Source organism: Raphanus sativus, chromosome 2, assembly GCF_000801105.2.
Source record: "Raphanus sativus cultivar WK10039 chromosome 2, ASM80110v3, whole genome shotgun sequence".
Taxonomy (NCBI): domain Eukaryota; kingdom Viridiplantae; phylum Streptophyta; class Magnoliopsida; order Brassicales; family Brassicaceae; genus Raphanus; species Raphanus sativus.
The window spans coordinates 24,060,080-24,080,741 of record NC_079512.1 but is presented as its reverse complement, the minus strand read 5'-3'; the positions used below and the strand labels follow the sequence as shown (position 1 = coordinate 24,080,741).

The 20,662-nt window shown below is 33.0% G+C and overlaps 4 protein-coding genes and 1 long non-coding RNA gene across 5 annotated transcripts; 3 read left to right on the top strand and 2 right to left on the bottom strand.

Moving 5' to 3' along the window:
• Positions 1 to 6,309: 6,309 nt before the first annotated feature.
• On the top strand, positions 6,310 to 9,092 carry LOC108841016 (DEAD-box ATP-dependent RNA helicase 18-like). The gene is made up of 8 exons (XM_018613808.2): positions 6,310 to 6,725; positions 6,804 to 7,283; positions 7,409 to 7,488; positions 7,560 to 7,665; positions 7,745 to 7,957; positions 8,069 to 8,158; positions 8,233 to 8,483; positions 8,675 to 9,092. The coding sequence occupies exons 1-8, from the start codon at positions 6,465 to 6,467 to the stop codon at positions 8,961 to 8,963; spliced, it is 1,770 nt and encodes a 589-aa protein (XP_018469310.2). The 5' UTR covers positions 6,310 to 6,464; the 3' UTR covers positions 8,964 to 9,092.
• Positions 9,093 to 9,500: 408 nt separating this feature from the next.
• Positions 9,501 to 10,664, bottom strand: LOC108838463 (uncharacterized). Its single transcript, XM_018611400.2, has one exon. The coding sequence runs from the start codon at positions 10,623 to 10,625 to the stop codon at positions 9,501 to 9,503; it is 1,125 nt and encodes a 374-aa protein (XP_018466902.2). The 5' UTR covers positions 10,626 to 10,664.
• Positions 10,665 to 12,687: 2,023 nt separating this feature from the next.
• LOC108840515 (arabinogalactan protein 22) lies at positions 12,688 to 13,496 on the top strand. The gene is made up of 2 exons (XM_018613342.2): positions 12,688 to 13,037; positions 13,137 to 13,496. The coding sequence occupies exons 1-2, from the start codon at positions 12,920 to 12,922 to the stop codon at positions 13,208 to 13,210; spliced, it is 192 nt and encodes a 63-aa protein (XP_018468844.1). The 5' UTR covers positions 12,688 to 12,919; the 3' UTR covers positions 13,211 to 13,496.
• Positions 13,497 to 13,626: 130 nt separating this feature from the next.
• LOC108838553 (late embryogenesis abundant protein 49-like) lies at positions 13,627 to 14,946 on the bottom strand. The gene is made up of 2 exons (XM_018611477.2): positions 14,851 to 14,946; positions 13,627 to 14,555 (listed from the first exon to the last, which is right to left on the bottom strand). Exons 1-2 carry the CDS (start codon positions 14,935 to 14,937, stop codon positions 14,115 to 14,117), a joined length of 528 nt encoding a protein of 175 aa, XP_018466979.1. The 5' UTR covers positions 14,938 to 14,946; the 3' UTR covers positions 13,627 to 14,114.
• Positions 14,947 to 18,621: 3,675 nt separating this feature from the next.
• On the top strand, positions 18,622 to 20,382 carry LOC130503531 (uncharacterized). Its single transcript, XR_008940856.1, has 5 exons — positions 18,622 to 18,736; positions 18,865 to 19,001; positions 19,178 to 19,862; positions 19,948 to 20,046; positions 20,142 to 20,382. It is a non-coding gene; the product is annotated as an uncharacterized LOC130503531 (long non-coding RNA).
• The last annotated feature ends 280 nt before the right edge of the window (positions 20,383 to 20,662 follow it).

Here is a 20,662-nt window from a genome sequence, read left to right as displayed (position 1 = left end):
TCCTTCCTGCACCCAGGTTGTGAGTTCGAACCCTGCTGGATGGAACTAAGTCATGATTTCTGGACACCAACACGGATATGGGCATATGCTTTAGGGCCCATTTGCATACCCCGGAGAGAGGGTCTATCCGTGGGCTGCACCTCCCCTTGGGAATTAGTCTGGGCCCTTCCATAGGTCCGGGATACCCCCAGGTTAATCAAAAAAAAAAAAATAATAATAATAATAATAATAATATAATACTCTTACATACTTATTTGTCTCTTTCTATGTGCTTTTATTACGTTTGCATGACAAAAATTCAATTTCCTTCATTTCCGCCTGCACCCTACCTACGTATTACATGCCTACACGTCTCTCGTCTCTGTAATTCGGTAGTCAGTATAACAGTTTATATCTATTTCTGTTACATATCAATAGTAAAAGGTGAATATAGACAAACTGGCAAAGGTTTTGTACTAGAAGATAAGCTCTTGAAGGATAACACTTTATTTTTAATTGTTTATTTGGATAAATTTTTAAATCGATTCTAGTAGAAACAAAGATGAGAAGTAGCTGAAGAGGTGAATGAGATGGGTCCTACTTAAACTTTAATCACTGCGAAGATCTGAAATATCATTTACTCTTACCACGAAATACATGAGCGACGCTTTATTGCTCTCCCTCTCTTCTCTCCCTCTCATCCCAATGTGCAATATTATGATTACAAATTATGAGTTTCATCATCTATGAAAGACAAAAATTGTAGGTAATGATTATGTTTCTAATACCTATAGGTTTCCTAAAAAACAACCTAGCTCACTTTTGTTCTTTTTTCGATTTAAGTAAACGACAGTAGTAGAACAATCTGTTTTCTAAAATAGAATTTTTTTTCCTACAAAAAAACTATTTTCAAAAACAATTAGTTTCACATTCGACAATTAAAAAGAGTAACTAGATTTTAACCCGCACGTTCGTGCGGATATATTTATATTTTTAAATATATTTTATATATTTAAAAATGTTTTAAATATATAATTTCTATTTTAGTTTTATATATTATATTATTATATCATATTATTGTTTATATTTCTTATTCAGTATTATTAATATATAATGGTTTTTAAAAAAATTTACTTTGTTATTGATTTTTATTACTTACTAATATATTTCGAGTTAGGTAAAATAAAATAAAATATGAAATACTCAAATATAGAACCCCATTCAAATTATGTTGTTTTCTTTAATTTAAACATTTTGCATATAATACATTTTTAAATTTTATTTATTTATATTATAGAAAATAAATATGACAAAATAATTATATTTACATGTTGTGTTTAAGAAAATATACTTTAACATATCTCATTTTAGTATTTTACGGGATTTATTTATTTTAAATAATATAATCCTATTGTTTTAGTAAACTTTATACATAGTAGTATCTATCATACTATTTTATTAAATTTATTATATAGGATATTTGTTTTGGATGTTATGATATTAAATTCTGTTTTTTTTTTAAATTAAGACGTCAAAACATTAGGTTACTTTAAATTTTTACTAACATATATAGTTAGTTTTTTCAGGTACATTTCAAAAAGTTAATCTTTATTATCCATGATTTTGTCTTTTGTAAAATTTGAAATATTATCATTTTGAGTTTGAATATTTATTTTCAAAATAATATATTTTTTCGAGACAACTTTGGAAAATTACACAACTATTTGAGTTTGGAATAATACATGAATTTTGAATTTGTTTTGGTACTACATTACTGTATTATTTTATAAAATATTTGAATTTTTGGTGATATTTTTAATTCTTTTATCAACAAATTTTGTTACAATTAAAATAAAATAAAATTTATAATTAAAATTTGATTTTTGTCACTAATATTTTAAATGAATTACTGAAATTTCATATTTTACTAATAACATATTTTTAAATAGTATATGAACTAAAGGTTATTATATACTATTATATTTTTGTATATAAACATTTTTAAGCAATATATTGCTAATAGTTTCAAAATAAATAAAAAGATAATATATGGCTGTAAATATAAAATTTTAACTTATGTTAATACATTTATTTTAATATAAAAGTATTATATAGTTTTCGAAGTTTAATCCATTATAATGATGATCAATAATTTATTTAAGTTAAAAATAAAATAATTTTTTTTTGTTAATTTACCTATTTAATATATTTTTAATATTTAATTCATATAGCACTTCTATTTTTATATAATACGGAATATATCATAGAATCTATAAAAAAATAGTATAAAGAGTTTTTTATTTTCTTTTTTATAATAAGTTTTAGTTAAATTTACTTATAATAATATTATATTACTAATTTCGAAATATATTAATGTGTTATTTATAAAAAAAAATATTTAAATTTTAAACTAAGATTTTGTTAGATTCTTTCTCAACAGATTTTATTATAATTAAAAAAATCAAATTTATAGTTGGTTTATTGTTAATATATTTATAGTTGGTTTATTGTTAATAATCAAATATGTCATATTGACTAATTCTTTAAGTGGTCCTACTATGACTTGTTAATAGTAGATAAAAATAGAACCCTAAATTAATAGATTAGAAGTTTCACAAAAGTAGTAGGGAGACGTTTATGGAGTAGCATTTTTTACTCAATAGCAAACAACATGCAAACATATAGTGGAAAGTCAAGGAAAAAACCGCTTGAATGATTGAAGTGTAAAACCTCAAATCTAGAAAGTTAGATATGAACACAAGAATACAAATTTTACCAACAAAAAAACACAAGAATACAAGATCAATAGAGCACAATCCTCTTCAAATAATTTTATAATGTTTACTATAATTCTCCGTATTTGCCATGTTTGCATAAAAGAATCTTTTGGATTTCAGTCAACCATTTTTTGTCAACTTCAGTCAGTCATGTATATGTATCTGAATATCGGGTAGCCAGATAAAGTTCAATTAGAAATCGTTTGATATCTAAGATTCACTGAACGTTGCAACGAACGGAGTTAAAACTCATAATCATCTTGACTAGTACATGATACCAATGACATGCATGGTTTCTATCAAACAAAACATCCTCCTTAGATTCTCGTCACAGTTGATTCTCAACTACTATTATCTTACATTTAATCAACCATTGTTTAATTTTGTAAGAGACACATTAATGACTTGAGACAGTCCATAAAAATTGTTTCATAAAGGCTACGTACTATTTTGTGTGACCACGAATTAATGAGCAAAAATTAGTACACTTTCATTCATCAAGGATGATTTGTTAAATCAGTGCCGATCATTACTCCTAGAGTGTTTTATTCACTACTAATAATTTGGGTAAATTACGGCTAGATTTGGAGAAGAATCTAGCTTCCCCCAAATACGCGGGGACCCATGATACTTTTGATTGCAAATTAGATTTGAAGAGCCCACAAGTGAATGCCATGTCCCCCATATCTTCTACAAAAACCATAATGAGTGGTGATGCTTATGCACCTTTTTGTGATGTGGTGCATGCATCTTTTCAACTTGTTTTTTTTTCCCGACTCTACAAGAAGAATATAAAAATTTAAGCAAAATTTAAACACGAAGGCTTCAACTGATAATTTTAAAATTCTCGTGGAAGTATTAACTAACTAGATATATGTTTTTTTTAAATTATACAGGAGTATCATGATCCCACAGAAGTGGTTCAGACTAGTCACATGTTGTCACGTATCGGTCATATATTTCTGGCAATGTCGAAATGTTAATTTTCCAGTGACCGAGACTTGAATCCTGACGGTTTCACCGCATTGGGTTTTTGTCTTTAAATTAATCACCACCGGACCACAACCACAAGTCCTGGTTTAACTAGATATATGTTCGTTGTTTGTAATAATATCTTTTACTTATATGCTAGCTACTAGTAACATTAGCCTTATTTTATTATATAAAGTTGAACATGTTGACTTAAACATGGTCGATATGATAATAATAATTCACCAAGTTTTGATATATGTTATTGTTAATTATGACGGTTGGGATATTTAATTTACGAAGCAAATCTTTCTGTTTAGACAATTATATTGGTTTTTCTCTCTTTATAAATTACTATAATGGTGTTTAGGTTTTGGATTATGTTTTTCTCCGGCAACCGGATGAAATGGAAAACTTATAAGAACTGATCATTTTAATTTTTCTTTATTGCATAGTATGAAAGGATTTCATCTAGATTCCAACTATAATTATCTACTAGAGTTTCACCCCCATATGTATGTTTGTTTTAATTCTATATACATTGATATCTGTTTTACATGTTTATTTTTTAATATTTACCAAATATTCAAAATTTTTATATGAAGTTTTGAAACATAAAATTTTTAAAATTTACATGTTGTAGTTAAACACTCCGTGATATATATATATATATATATATATATATATATATATATATATATATATAATATATATATATATATGGATCTAACCGGTGACTATTATAGAAAAAATATGAATAAGTTGAAAAAAATACACAGGAATAAAGAGGAAAATTATTATTTATTAATTTTGGTAAGAAACAAATTTGTTCTATATTATACAATAAAAAGAATGAAAAGGAATGAAAGAAAAATTATAAATGGCAAAAAAAAAGAAATAATAAAAATACATTATTTTCTTGTATTTATTGGTCAACAGTTATCCTCATAATCTTTCTAAATTTCTCCTAGATGGTGGTTACACGCTGGGAAAGTGATATTCTGATTTGGGCTTCAAAAAAGGCCAAAAAGTCTCATAGAAAGGATCCATCAGATATGTCTTTAGTGTTTGGTCCTTTATTGATTGGTACGCGGCATTAGGATGATCTTTGGTGTTCTTAAAAAAAAAAGACTCAAAGAGAGCTTAGTTGTATCACATCCTAGGTTGCTATACTCAGCCTTTTACACTATATTGAATACAGCCTTCAAATTGGAGCTTTCGGGTGAGATTTGTTGGAATTGTCTTAAATTGTTCTAAGTGTTATCAGACCTTCTTTTTCCAGTTATGGTTTAGGGTCCTCAACTCCTCATCATTATCCCTTGGGGATCAAGCTAACTCTCTCGTATATAGATAGATGTCTCGTCTCCTCATAATTCATATGCTAAAAGAAAAAACCTAAAAATGTTATAAAGAAGCAGAAACCCTACCAACAAACCCTTCACGTCATAGTCTTCAATTTTGTGTCTGTCTCGAAAGAATTGAGTAGTTTATTAAGTTTGCAGATTCTGCAATGGGTGTTGTTGCATAGTAGATTCATCACGGCTATATCTTAGGATTCAAGATTACATGTGATTTATAGAGTTAACGAAAGAAATCAAATCTTGACTCTGTGTTAGTCTTGTTCTCTAAAACTGTTTCATATATTGTAAATCTTATTTTGATTTGATTTCCGTCATAGTCTTCAATTTTGCAAGTGTCTCGAAAGAATTGAGTAGTTTATTAAGTTTGCAGATTCTGCTATGGGTGTTGCATAGTAGTTTCATCACGGCTATATCTTAGGATTCAAGATTACATGTGATTTATAGAGTTAACGAAAGAAATCAAATCTTGACTCTGTGTTAGTCTTGTTCTCTAAAATTGTTTTTTTTGGTAACATTGTTCCCTAAAATTGTTTCATATAAATCTTATTTTGATTTGATTTCCTTAATCTACTGTTTTATTTTATGGTTAACTAATTGTCTCGTAATTTCAATCCAGATTTTTTGTGGTCTAACAGGAGATGTGACGAACGATGCCAAGCCTCTAGATATTATTAGCTAGGGACTCCAGTTTGTGTTTAGGGATTGATTTTTCAAGACTGATAAACGAAAAAACAAGGATCAGATGGGAATTCAGTGGACAAAACCCTAAATGATCGAGTAAATACTTAACCCTCTAAGTAATTTAGTGTATTTGTATCGGGCAATAAACAAAAGAGTAATAACAGTAGTCAATCCTAAAGCTTATAACTGGGATTACAAACCGATATACATGTGCAGGAACCAATGGGGGTAAAATGACCATAACCAAACCTGATCCAAACATGGTTTTTATTCAGTTTGATAGACTTGCAGTTCCTTTGGCTTTTGCTAGGATGAAGAGATGTACACAGGGGAGAGTTGGCCGGATGGTTGTTCAAAGTGGCTAAGGCGAAGTATAGAGAAGCCTTGAAAGACTCTGGTAGAACTAGATGCTTTCGTCTATCTATTTCAATAATTAAAAAAAAAAAAATCTATTTCAATAATGCATTTGCAAGTTGTGTTGTTTGTGTTTTCTTAAACAGCGTGTAGTTTGCAGTGGTTTGGATCCAGATTGATCACCGGATCAGTATTTAATTTCGGGTTTCGAAATCCAATACAAAACCAAACCGAACCAATGAATACGGTGCGTTTTATGCCGGCGCTTATAAAATAAAAGGGCCGGCCACTTGATACCCTAAAAGATAGAGTGTGAGGCACGCTAAAACTGTGGAAGTCTGTCATGGATTCATCGCAGAGAGCGATAACAGGAACGTGTTTCGCTGACCTCAAACCTCCCTTATCTGACGATACCATCAAGGCGGCGCTTGACTCCGGTTTCGAGTTCTGCACTCCCGTTCAGGTCGCGACGATCCCTTTATTCTGCGGCTACAAAGATGTTGCCGTCGACGCAGCCACCGGTTCTGGAAAAACCCTAGCTTTCCTCGTCCCGCTCGTTGAAATCATCCGTAGATCCACGTCATATCCTCCCAAGCCTCACCAGGTTAGAAGAATCCGCAGACTAATCTGAAAATTATTTTTATTTTTTGGATTCATATATGTTGATGAGATTAAATGACAGGTTATGGGAGTGATTATATCTCCTACAAGAGAGCTATCAGCACAGATATTTAAAGTGGCGCAGCCGTTTGTTTCGACTATGACAAACGTGAACTCTGTGCTGCTTGTCGGAGGACGCAAGGTCAAAGCCGACATGGATACTCTCGAAGAAGGAGGAGGCAATATCTTGATCGGCACGCCTGGAAGGCTTTCGGACATAATGCAACGTATGGAAGTTCTTGATTTCCGGCACGTTGAGATTCTTATTTTAGACGAGGCGGATAGGCTTTTGGACATGGGGTTCAAGAAGCAGGTGAATTACATTATCTCTCGATTACCGAAGCAACGTAGGACTGGCCTCTTTTCAGCTACGCAGACAGAAGCTGTTGAAGAGCTCGCCAAGGCTGGGCTTAGGAACCCCGTGAGAGTTGAGGTTCGTGCGTCAGAATCATCATCGCAGCAATTCACACACTCAAAAACGCCTTCTGGTCTTCATCTTGAGGTATTGTAAGCTCAATACTAAATTATCCTGTGTGCGTATATATAATATATATATATATATATATATATATTCCACTAACTTTTCTAGCAAATTATTGAGTTTTTTTCTTCTTGTCTATTGTGCAGTATTTGGTATGCGAAGCAGATAAAAAATCATCACAACTAGTGGATCTCCTGATAGAGAACAAAAATAAAAAGCTTATTGTGTGAGTTCAAAACATTTTAGCGCTGACTAATAATCCTTACAGATAGTATTAAGTACGTATTATCTTTGCAGATACTTCATAACATGTGCTTCTGTTAATTACTGGGGACAAGTGCTTTCAAAAATCCCTACCCTGAAGTCCATATCGTTAATTCCTATACATGGGAAGATGAATCAGGTTGATATATTTTAAATCTTCCATATTCATCTCATTGCATGTTGTTCTGATGAAATTAATGCTTTTACACGTACATCAGAATGCTAGAGACAAGGCATTAGCTTTGTTTACAGAGGCAACAAGCGGTGTTCTTCTGTGCACAGATGTGGCTGCACGTGGACTTGATATTCCAGGCATCGATTACGTAGTTCAGTATGATCCCCCACAAGACCCAAAAGTATTCATCCATAGGGTTGGCAGAACTGCTAGATTTGGAAGACAAGGGAGGTCCATTGTGTTTTTACTGCCCAAGGTTTTTAGCTTTTAGCACCTTTGTACTACTCTCTTGTGCCTTGTGTTCCCCAGACTTTACTTTCAGGGCAAGTAATAGCTGATAATTTCTTTCGCTTTGTTTATGTCTTAGGAGAAAGACTATGTAGAGTTTTTGAGCTTAAGAAAGGTCCCTCTTCAAAAGAGAAAATGCTCTGAGAATGCTTCTGATGTCATCCCTATTGTAAGAAAATCTCCATAATGCCTCTCTTTCTCTCTGTCACAGGGTGGTTTAGTATTTTGCTATAATGTATTCAGATACGCTCAGTTGCGATGGAGGACCGGGCAGTGTCGGACAAGGGATTAAAGGCATTTGTTTCCTTTATCCGTGCTTATAAGAAGCACGAGTGCTCTCACATTTTCATATGGAGAGAGCTTGAAATCGGCAAGCTAGCCATGGGATATGGCCTCTTGTATCTTCCTTCGATCTCTGAAGTTAAACAACATAGACTCTACAGTGACGGTTTTACACCTGTTGAAGGCTTCAAGTTACAGGACTTAAAATTCAAGTAAGTCTTTTCGCCATTTGGAACTTGTTTTTTTTTTTTGTTAATGTTCATACCCACTATAGTGTTACAGAGAAAGCTAAAAACTCTATAAATTTGTTTAAGTGAGTTTCCATATGTTATATGAAACGATCAGGTTTTAGATTTAGAGGTCTAAAACAGAATTTTTATTTTATTTTTGGGAATAAACGCAGGGATAAATCTCGGGAGAAACAAAGACAGCAAAACTTAAAAGAAAGGAAAGAGAAACGGGAAGAAGAAGAAAAAAGAGTGAAAGGCAAGAAAAGGTCGAATAATGCTTCTGCTTCTAATGATTCCAGCAAAGTGTCGAAAAAGAGAAAGCTAACAGGAAAGCAGAGACAAACCATCCAAACAGCTGAAGATGAAGAAGAGATGGCTCTAGAGTATCTGTTACTAAGGAAACAGAAGAAAGGGCTTATTACAGAAGATGAATATTTTAAACGTACAGATTTGATCTTATAAGAAGTAAGTAACCTTTGAGGCTTAGAGATGGGGCTTACTATGCTTTAAGTGTTTTGTAGTAGAGAATATATCACTCTCGTGTGTTTGTGGCTTTTGAGTCTTAATTGAGAGAATTAACTGAGATCATCTTTCCTATTTGGGTCTAAAATATTTTAAGCATATTAGCAAAAGGATTCGATTTCCTCCTTTCAATATTTTTTTTGTTTTGCACATCCCTAAGTAACCAAATAAATTGTGAATGCAAAAATAATATTCGTTATATTAGGATCTTAGTCTCAACAAAGGCTTGTTTTCAAAATTCGTTATTAGGATCTTAATCTCAACAAAGGCTTGTTTGCGTACAAATTTCATGATCAGAGTTCATTTCAGTGGGGTATAATTAACAAGTCGATTGTTAAAACTAAATTCATAGTCAAAGTCCGTCCAGTAACGATTTTTCTTTTTCATTAATAAAGTGAAAATGGAACAAATACCAACTCAAACGAAATACTCTCTCTTCTCTTCCAAAACTTAAAACAACAATAGACTCCGTTGCAACTAGTCTACTATATTTTGAGGTGGAATAAAATAAGGAGCGACGACTCTAGAAGTTGTAGTTCTTAAGGGGTAGCCTTTCAGCAGATGGACAGCTGTGTGTTGGTCGAAATCCAAGATGTAAACCCAGTTACGATACAAACCAGGAAAGGAAGTAGAAGGGACACAGAATGGTTCAGACTTTGAGAGGAACATGGTCAGATCTCCCATGTCTTGAGTGTAGACCGCGTTTCCTTCAACATCTAGCTTGTACACCATTAAATATTCTGTTTTCATTCTAGGGACACCACCTTCGGCTGCTGTCTTCCTGTACTGCTTAACCAAGAAAATCTCACCGGTGGATGTTGACTCCACCAAGTGCTCGCTCTTGCTGCACGAATTCATAAGCTCGCGTACGTTAGTCGGTAGCTCGGGAGGGTTTTCAAATCGCACGCTCTGAAACTTAAGGTCATCGCTGGGATCACTGGGGTCCCATGCACCGATGAGGTGGCCTCCGGATCCAGGAATAAGAAACATGTTGTATTTCTTGGAGAACATGACACGGGAGGAGTAGAAGCTGGGGTTTTCGATCTTGACGTTGGTCCACTCTGGTTTACTACTCTTACCGGCTGGTTTGCAAAAGCTGAGCTGAGGTCCCAAGAACTTGACAGCCACGACACAGTCTATATCATTCTCTGGAGAAGATGATGACATTGAAACATTGGTGATGATTTTGGTTTGACAATGTGGCAGAGTCACAAGAGGAGGCAGAGGGATGCAAATGGGATCTTTATACAATGCATAAGGGTTTAGATCGTCATGGAGACGCAAGATTCCATCGTCCTTCAAACTAGCTACCCACCCGTGAGATGCCCCGATCGTTACAACTGTATCAAAACAATCATTGTATACCAACTCCGCAGACACCTTCTTTTGAAATTCAGTGAAGCGTTTAATATTGACATTTACAATGCCGAGTGTTCCAAGGCGATTATCAGGGGAAAACTTGTGTGGTAGACAAGGTTTAGCGCCGATGATGAAACAAGGATGGGTTTGACGCAAGGAAGTTGAGAAGGCGTTAGAGAGAAGAAGAAAAGATCTTCTCACCAACTCAGGTTTCCTCGAGTACCGGCTAAGAAACAGAGACATGAGTGTTGTTAAGCAAAAACCAGAGAGAGATCTGAGAGAGTTGATGATGTTCCCACCTTCTCCACCTAAACTACTCTTTCCATTAATGCAGAGAATAGCCTTGCCTACCAAGCCAAGTTTATGTTCGGAGTAGTATTTATTTTTATTACTATATACACTTTTCTTTCATGATATTAGTGAATTGAATTTACCGTAACTGAATATTTGGTAATTTATTTTGAATTTTCTTAGCTGAAACCTGAAAGCAAAGATATTTATTTTCTATTTTTCAAAAGTCAACACAGAATACAGACACCACAAAGATGTACAAACATTTCATCTTAAGGTATACTTGGCCGGTTATTTACGATTTTTACTTTTTCCTTCATGAATTTCCGTAGTCGTTTATTTGGTAATTTATTTTGGATGTTCTTAGCGGAAAGAAAGATATTTGTTTTTCTATTTCTTCCCTAAACATTTTCCCTTAATATTTAACATTGTAAACTGAAACAAACAATTTCCACATAAAATTCTGACATATTTTGCTAGTGGAAAAACAAACTTAAGACTATACATTTAGTGTCCTAGTTGTTCAGAACTAAATTTACAAGATGTCCATTTTCAAAAATATAATTATTCTTAAATATAAATTGTTATATTTTTATTATTATATTTTTAATGTTTGATAGAGCACGGATTTCTCATTTTGTAATGAATAATATTTATTATTGATGAACATTTTTATTTTTTTGTATGTGTTACTTGTTCAAATTCTGATTAGATGTTAAACCTATCAAAATGATATGTATATTTTAATTTTGAAAAAAAATAAAAGACTAAAAACTTTTAAAAATGAAAAAAAAATAGTCTATAGTTATAATTTATTATTTTTACTAATATTCATATTCCTGCATAAGCTTTCAAATATTACATATTTTCGCTTATGCAAGTATAAACCAATCGTCACTTTAGTTTTTGCCTATTTCTTCACAAAACAAGCATAAAAAGTTATTTAAGAGACTGAGAGAGTACGCATGGTGCGTTCGGTCTTGGCAACACCGAATAAGAAATCCACAACAATGACTTACAAACATATTTTTGATATGGTGCATTTTTTCTATGTTCATAAAACATTTTTGATATGTTTATAAATGTTTTGTTGATTTTCTGACAAATGGAGATCTCTCCAGTGGTTTGAAGAAATCGGTTGAGGAATTGCAAAGTTACGCGTTTAACACGGTTGAGATTTGCAGAGATCTTTTTTTTTTGTGGAACGCAGATATTTAGCTGTCCGATACTCGAACCAACTCTTGATCTATTACAACAGAGAAGATCCATTCTTCGCTGGTCCACCATGTCTAAGACTTTGTGGATACGCCTCATGGCGGACATGTTCGTTATGGTATGACTCAACACAACAGCTAGCTTAAAGTTCAATTCAGAGGCGAATCCAAAGATTTTTTCCAGTGGGTGCACAATGATAGAATATATGTAAATTTAGATATAATTATAGGTGTAGATATCAAATTATTAAAAAATATACCAAAAATTCAAATTATTATGGGGGCAAGTGCTACCACAATCCTCTACCTAGGTTCGCCAATGGTTCAATTTACCCGTAAACATTAGACCGCCTTGAGATTGATAGCTATGAACTTCTTCAAAGCTTTAGAACAGAGTAAAAACAATAAAACTTTACTTTTGGAAAATTAAGATTGCCTCTTTTTGGCTTTTTCATCCATTTAAATAGAGAAGATACAGAAACAAAGTGAGTCGTAACTCCTTTCAACATGGGAATTAAGGGAAAGTGGAGTAGATGGTGGACTGAAACAAATAAAAAAAGAAACAATAAAGATTCTATGTAATCAATTACGTAGTGTATTTCGGTTTGGAAACTTGGTTTGGTTTGAGACGTGTCAGTTCGGTTCTGTAACTCTATCAGATATGAAAACCGGAGACTAGCCTAGTTGTATATGATCCTTTTCAAACACAGCTTAGAAACAGAGCATAATTAACCGTTTTTCTCGTTAATCCTATTATTCAATCTTTATTTTACAATCATTTTTTTTTTAAAAAGACAACGCACCAACAACCAACGAATGATTAGAGTTTAAGACAGAGAAGATCTGTGTGTCACGTAAGACCCAAGCTGTCCGGGCCCTACATTCCTTTAGGCATGTCTTTTTACTATTTAACCGAATCTTAGCTCTCTTGTTCTTTCACCAGTCGGCATTTTCTTGATTTTGGTGAGAGATTTCATCAAAAAGAAAAAGACATTCCCTCGCCGGAATAATCACCGGAGACAGAGAAAAAGAATGGCGTCCCTGAAATTTCCATTGGAGATTCTCGCCGTCTTCGTCATCATCTCCGTGATTCTCTTGCCGATTGCTCATTCACAATCACCTTCGCCAGCTCCAGCACCCACAAGCGATGGTATTATAATTTTCGATTTAACATTTCCATTTTGAATTTAACGGATGTCTAAGAAGATTTGGATTATTAATGTTCATTTTTGATATTGGGATATGGCAGGAACATCGATAGATCAGGGGGTAGCGTATGTTCTAATGATGGTGGCTTTGGCGTTGACCTATTTCATTCATTGAACTTGATGGATCCTCCAGTTTGTTCTTCCTCCACAATGGTTTTGTTTCCTAGTGTTTGTGTTCATAATCATTTTGGTCTTTCTTTATGTTGCTGGATTGACGTGAGATTCGTAGAAAGTCAAAAGATATTTAGGTTTTGGACATCGTGCTTTGTTCTTTTTTTGTTGGTTGGATGATTCGTGTGTGTGACTTCTTTATTCTTGTTTAGTGAAAAAAAAACGTAAGTATATGTTTTTCAGCCATGGTGTAATTATTCTTTTTTTGTTATTGAAAAGAAAACCCATTATTAATTCAATAGTAAATTTGGTAAATGACAGGAAATGAACTTTAATTAAGGAGGTGATAATTACTAAAAATGTTACAAGAAAATAACAAAAGATACGGCTAAGAGATATTTTCACTATTGAATAACTCCTTCAAAACGAATAATGGTACAAGTCCATCAAAACATATTATACACTATTGAACCATTATTGAATCACTTCTTCCCCTCTAATTTAATACCATGTGTTAATTCCACCTTCTCACTAGTTTACACAAGTTGTCTCGAACACTCTTTGGGCGATCACGTTTGTAAGTTTGTGTGACTATTCAAAGCGAGGGACCAAAAGGAAAGAAAACAAATTGGAGACAATAGTGGTTATTCTATACTATCAATCACCATGCAACCATTTAATAGAAAAAGAGTTGCACCTACCTCTCTAAGATTCAGAACTACAAATATCTTAACACTGGCAGATAGTTGCAATATCTTTACCATAAACAACGAACTGCCATATCAAAACTTATTTTGATTGGCTTGTTTGTGCGTTTTCCTATAGTTCATTTTGTGCAACTGAAGAGAGGCAATAAAAGTCATTAGACCATAATAAGGAACCGTACAAATATATATTGCAAATTAATATCATAGAGAGGGACTGCGGTTTAATCTATAAGCTGCAGTGACACACTCAGCGACGCCTCCAGGAATAACATGGTTATAGGGAGGCTGAGTGAGCTCAGCCTGAACCACTGCTTCAGCGTCTTCACTTGTTACTGATCTATCCCTCGTTATCTTCATATCAATCTCCGCGAATATATCGCCCAGATGAATCTTATTCTCATCTTCTTTACCTATCTTTTTGTTACTAGCAACCGCCTCATTAGCCACAGCTGTGATACTACCGCCGCTCTCTGTATTGCCTCCGGTAGCTCTAGATTCCACCTCTTTTATGGCAGCTAAGTCTCTGGTTTCCACAGGCTTGCGGCCGACGTTAATGGCTGCTGCTTTGAGAGCCTCCGTCAATCTCGCCGACCTCCCGATAAGGGCATTAGCCGCCGTGGAAATTTCTTCTGTACCTACATACTGTATCAAAAGGTTTACACATCATTTGATGTTACTATGGTCGTCATTGTTTCACAAACCTATGTCTCTGTCCCACATCGGAATCGAACTAGCTAGGGGCTCAAAACACAATAAGTCCAAAGAGCCCACCACTAGCCTATGACACATTGTTACAAAAACCTATGTCTTGTTGGACATAAATTAGCTACCTTGGTTTCCTAATGGTTGTATCATTTGCTTCTTGTAAGTTCTAACACAAACGCGATTATTCTTTTGGTTCGTCAATAGAGCATACCCATTAACATATCTATATTACCTGTCCACCGTGATTAGATTGAGCGACCCTAAAGTGCTCCTCTACAGATATGTTGGTGAAACTAGCGCCATCCTTTGATGCAGTCATTTTTTTAAAGTGTTTGAACTCTGTTCTTGTTTTTTCTTCTTCTTTAGTTTAAATAAGCCTCAACCTCACCAGTTACACGTCAGTGTTTAACAGTCCACGTGTTCACATTTGGTGCGACAATGACCTACCAATTCCATGCATCGGTGAGACCAACGCGGATGATACTTTTGGCCATTTTGGGCCTCATTGAACGACATTAAGCATTTAAGTTCTACATCGATTAACAAAATTAACACACATGCCTTTCCGGGCCGGGTGAGTTCTAACCCGTTTTCGAAAACTATTCAGCCCCAGTTGAGAGGCATAGTGAAGATTGATGTAAGTATTGGCTCACCAATGGCCCATATATATACCAAAACTATCCCGCCCTAGATTGTTCCACCTTAGGCCTATTTACTTTAATATCATATCACTCCATCTATTTATGAACCTGAAGCAATATAGAAACTTATGAATCCACAAGTTTATACTTATAGTCCCGACTATCTTGGTTGAGTGGAAAAACATATTGATTTCTTATGTGTATGACTTGCGTTCATAGCAAATTTTCTACAGGTTCCATATATCCATTGTATATAACATTGTAACGTATAGTCCTAAAACAAAGTAAACTGCTTTTGGCTACCTTTTGTGAAATTATTGGTTTTTGGTTATATTGATGTGAATTGTTTTTGTGATGTGAACAAAGCAGAGATCAGCGGGAGGATCAGGAGTCAAAGAGGGATGCATATAATGTGGCCTACGGAATAGCAAAAATCATTTTCTTTACATCTCTTTTGTCTCTCTCTTTTAAAAAAAAAAAATATATTTAGTTCACATCACTTTTTCTCTACACGCTTAACGATATAAATTTCTTCTTGCTTTTCTTTCTATATCTGCGTCCTCCCTTTTCTCAATGTTGTAAACATGAATCTCAACGTGATTAGACAAATAAATAATACCTATATATGGATTGTGAAAGTATGGGTTAGACACTTTGTTTGTCCTGGTTCGCATTATGGGAAATATCACCCCGGGTTTCCTGTCAACTAGGTCAACCCAATTTTTCGATTTGTCTGGAATGTTTTTTGGGCAAATACTTTTCACATTTAGACTATACAATATTGTATAGTAAGATAAAGGGGTGGGAAAAATATATGTAAATTTTGATTCGATCCACTATTCGTTTTGATTAGATAGATATATATATATATAATTTTATATCTTTATATAGATTTTAATTATTTTATCCACTAAATTAATTATTTGGTCATTAAATTTTTAAAATTATGTAGGCTTTAAATAATTTGTAATGAAATATTATTATTTTTTATTAAAATTCCTTTTTTTAATATTTTTTCAAAAAATGATTTTTTTATTATTTTTACTGGATCGAATGGATATCCAGTAAAATATATTAATTTTTGGAATATCCATAACACCAAATATCCGAAAGATTACGGATCGGTCGAAAAATTAATTATTCGTATGAAACATATCAGATTATGGATATCTTTAAAATTTTGGATATCCACTTCGTGTCCACCTTTAATAGGATACTAATTAAGATATAGTTGTGACTAATATGAATCTATAATAATATATCATCGAAATTTGTACAATTAAACACTCCTAGCTGACAAACTCAAAACACACATTTTTGTTATTAGAAATGATAATAGAATGAAGAACCATAACTTGCGATGGGTAAGATTGTAATAGATGGGAAAAACAATATAAGGACGTTGTCATTTTGTCAATTTGTTACATCGAAAATAGAAAGTAATATCTGAATTTGGCAACTTCCATTTTCCCTCTATTCTACTATTGGATACTGGAAAAAAATACAGATACAAGTGAAAGTGTGAAACTATGTCTAGTCAGACACCAAACAGTAATGTAAAACCAAAGTCACATAATAAAAGTTTATAAATTAATAATGTTAAGACTATGTAAATATATTAATTTATAGAATTATTAATTTATAAAAGTTTCCTTTATAATTTATTTATTTTAAAAATATTGTTTTATAAAAAATATAATGGATTTTGTCATATATTAATTAAGTTTTAGAAATTCAAATTTTATATCATTTTTATTATACTATTTGGTATATACGAAATATGTTTCATAAAAATTTAATGTAGTTTTAGATATAATTTTACTAAATATTATCAAAATATATAGAAATGTTAAGAAAAAATGGAGATGAATTTTATTGTGAATATAAAATAACCAATACAATATTTTGTTTGAACTTATATAACTTTTTATATATAATTTATTAATTTATAATTTTGTGGAAATGGATATTTACATAGAATTTTTTTTAAAATATTATTTTATTATTTTATCGATTTGTGTCACATTTTGAACCAATCTAATTTAGAATTAAATAAATTTATTAATTTATTAATTTAGCGTGTTTAATAATTTGTCTAATACGAGTTGAGTTTCCACTATACTTGTAATCCCACAACATAATCATAGTTGTGTTTTGCAATTGTTAATCCTTTTGTATGTAACTCGTTCACGAAGATAAGAAATGATCGCTCGTGATAGTTATAAATATGGGATAAGCGAAATAATATAATTAGAATATTCATTTTCAGATGTCGATTATAGATTAAAACGAAGAAGGGTTGGACCAAGTATAATTATGAAATAGCCAAGTTGCTTCATTGTGATACGACAAAAGCTGATGAAACCGGTAGAAAGTGTTTTGCCACTTCTAAATAATTATTAGCAGATGGGTCACAATATATTTCGTATCTTCCTTCTTTTGTAATTTTTTGGGTAAAACAGTGTAAAGCTTGACGGAGACAGAGTATTGATCGTCATAGTGGTTACAAGTCATCAATAATATCTCTTAATCCAAAGTCTCAGAGGACATGAATTGCATGTTTGGGTAGGGATAATACCTGATCTTTTCCATCCCTAACATATAAATGCAACTATAAACAAAATTTAGATTTAGATACATACCAAACTGGTTATGATCGGCCATATAATTATAAGCTAGTTTCTGTAGAAGGAAATTTATGTATCTGCTTCAGTTATAATGACTAGAACATAATTACTGAACCATATAACATATATATAGTTCAAAAATAATATATCGGATATTCTAGAGAGCAAATTGCATTTTTATAACCAAGAGCTTTTGGTCTAGTGATAATGGAACTCCGGCTGGAATGTCTGCTCTGGGTTCGAGTCGTCTTGGCCATCTTCCCGCCTATAATCGTGCGTACTCGAATAGAAGACTTTGTAGAGATTATTCTGGACTTACCGCCTGGGATCCCCACGATCATAATAAAAATTGCATTTTTATGTATCTGCTTCAGTTATATGACTAAAAACATAATTATTGAACCATTTAACAGATACATATATTGGATACATATAACATATATATATATATATATATATAGTTCAAAAATAATCTATGCGATAATCCAGAGAGCAAATTGCATTTTTATGTATTTACTTTAGTTATATGATTAAAAACATAATTATCGAACCATTTAACAGATCTTTATATATAAAAGAGAGTTTCAATCTCTCCTGGGGTGTCCACCTAGGATGACAGGTCACAAACTCATGTTCTGAGAGTGTGACACGTGTCACACTCAACCCTAATGGAACAAAGTTTATCTCCGCTCTTTGTTCTTCGCCGTCGTCTGACCTTCTTTTTCTTCAACCAAAACGTTCCCGGTTACAGATTCGTTTCATTAAACCTTTTCTTAACTCCATCAACCACAATCTGGCCTTGAATGTGAGCTTCTCTTCTAAGAGGCGGTGTTACTGCGAATATAAAAAGGTTAGCCTTCCTCCTCTCAAAATCACTTTCTCGATCTGTTGAACCAACAAAGTAGACTTATTTTTTCATAAATGGCGAACTCCAAAGTTCTTCTTTCTAATTTAAAATGTGGTAAATGTTCCTCCCAGTTGAGGTCAGGTTGCTGCGTTGATTTCCTCTCCTTGACGAAGGGAAACATGAACGGTTAGTGGCTGCACTCAATCGATTCGTTTGGGTTTCTTCTTAAATCGTTATGGACGTCAATACGCTTCTCCTTGAAGCCAAGGTAGCTCCGGCGATTTTAAAAACAAACTCAAGTTTTTTTCCTGTAAGATTGAGAAGTAACGTGGTCTTAATTAGTCTGTGGTCTTAATTAGTATGTTATCTTAGTCATATGTTTGCTTCTTCATTTTTTTAAGCTCTTCTGTCTTTTTAATCTGACAATGGCTCAAACAAATGCAGATGATGATTTAAAGTCAAAGTCTTTACAAACTGGGTTTGTCTCTGTAAATGGTCTTGGCGATAAGAAGAGCTTTGGTTGCGGTTTCTGTATTACAGTCAAGAGATTGCCAGGTAAAAAAGAATTACTAATGCTCTGCTTCAGAGAAGGTATGAAGATACATATGGGGAAATTCATTGATGGTACTGTACTAAGATAAAGGCGTCTTAGTATATTAAGACGAGAGTCTGTAGTGGGGACAGGTAAAGCTCATATGTTATATATACCATTTGAGTCAAATATCATATGTAATTTTTTTGCTCGAGTCGATTTTATTTTGAAACAATGTTTTTGTTTTAAAAAAATAGCTTATTGTATGATAGTTTTAAGAAATCTGCATGATATTACTAAAGATGACAAATCTCATCTATGCCCAACAGAGTGGTTATTCCGTGTTGATATTGTAAATAAATGGAAAGAGTCTTCAACGGTTTCAGTGCTGCCCAAATGTTTAGAGGATATCAAGATGTCTGGTACGGCCTTACTGGGGAGAAGAGCATTGTCTTTAAGCCAATATACTTTGTTTTGGGATCTTCTCGAGATTCCTTTTGTCAAAAAGAGGAATAGAATTATTTTGGTTCAATGGAAAATTAGCTCAGAAGTCCAGTGAGAAAGTGTTGAAGGAATCAATGAAACCATCACAACACAGTAAGTAAATTGATAAGTTTTTGACAAAAACTCTATTTGAATCAAGAATAAAGCTAAATATCTTTATAATTATATGATGTATCAGGTTCTAAAGTAGTTTTGTTACTTCATAAATTGGTCTAAACAAGCAGAAGAAGAAGGCTAAAGGGAAACCAGAACATTATCTTCTGGTTGGACACAAAAGGTAAACCAAATCAATCTTTTTAACCATCCGAACTTTTTTCTAATTACATTGGTTTTACTTAATCGGGTTATAGTTTTGTTGTAATATCTTCAAAGGCGTGGAATGCATTGGATTGCTTGCTGCAAGAAAATAAACCAGAGGAGAAGAAGGTGGTCAAGTAAAGTGATGGAAGATCTAACTCCATTGATGGAGCTAGAATAGGAGGAAGCTTTATGCTTGGATCAACAAGTTCTGCAACCAAGTCTCCACCTACAAGTGTAGACAAGATAATCAGTTTTTATGTTTTTTTGCATTTATTATTTGATCCCAACAATCCAGAAACTACAGTTGATAGTGACGAAGCATTTTCGTTTGTATTTCTTCAGTATAAATAAAAAAATTTAAAATTTCTTTTTTATTTTGCCTTTATGTTACAGATTAAAGCAAAAGATTTGTTTTGGTATGCACAAGTAACTGTTACTTTTATGTTAGTTTGGACTGCCATTAGTGTTTGATGTTGTTTGAAATAATTTGATCTCTTCCCTTTTGCCAATGGTGCAGCTGGGAAGTTTCTTGCAGGTATAAAGTAATCAAATCTGCTTTGAAATTTTAGTGAATATTTACTCTTGGGTTGCAA

What these genes read in the sequence shown, in the direction of transcription:
- LOC108841016 (XM_018613808.2), top strand. Translation starts at nt 6,465, where the DNA reads ATGGATTCATCGCAGAGAGCGATAACAGGAACGTGTTTCGCTGACCTC. An exon ending in ATCCTCCCAAGCCTCACCAG is followed by an intron (nt 6,726 to 6,803) that starts GTTAGAAGAATC and finishes ATTAAATGACAG; the next exon opens with GTTATGGGAGTGATTATATC. An exon ending in AAAAATAAAAAGCTTATTGT is followed by an intron (nt 7,489 to 7,559) that starts GTGAGTTCAAAA and finishes TTATCTTTGCAG; the next exon opens with ATACTTCATAACATGTGCTT.
- LOC108838463 (XM_018611400.2), bottom strand. Translation starts at nt 10,625, where the DNA reads ATGTCTCTGTTTCTTAGCCGGTACTCGAGGAAACCTGAGTTGGTGAGA.
- LOC108840515 (XM_018613342.2), top strand. Translation starts at nt 12,920, where the DNA reads ATGGCGTCCCTGAAATTTCCATTGGAGATTCTCGCCGTCTTCGTCATC. An exon ending in TCCAGCACCCACAAGCGATG is followed by an intron (nt 13,038 to 13,136) that starts GTATTATAATTT and finishes GGGATATGGCAG; the next exon opens with GAACATCGATAGATCAGGGG.
- LOC108838553 (XM_018611477.2), bottom strand. Translation starts at nt 14,937, where the DNA reads ATGACTGCATCAAAGGATGGCGCTAGTTTCACCAACATATCTGTAGAG. An exon ending in AATCTAATCACGGTGGACAG is followed by an intron (nt 14,556 to 14,850) that starts GTAATATAGATA and finishes CTTTTGATACAG; the next exon opens with TATGTAGGTACAGAAGAAAT.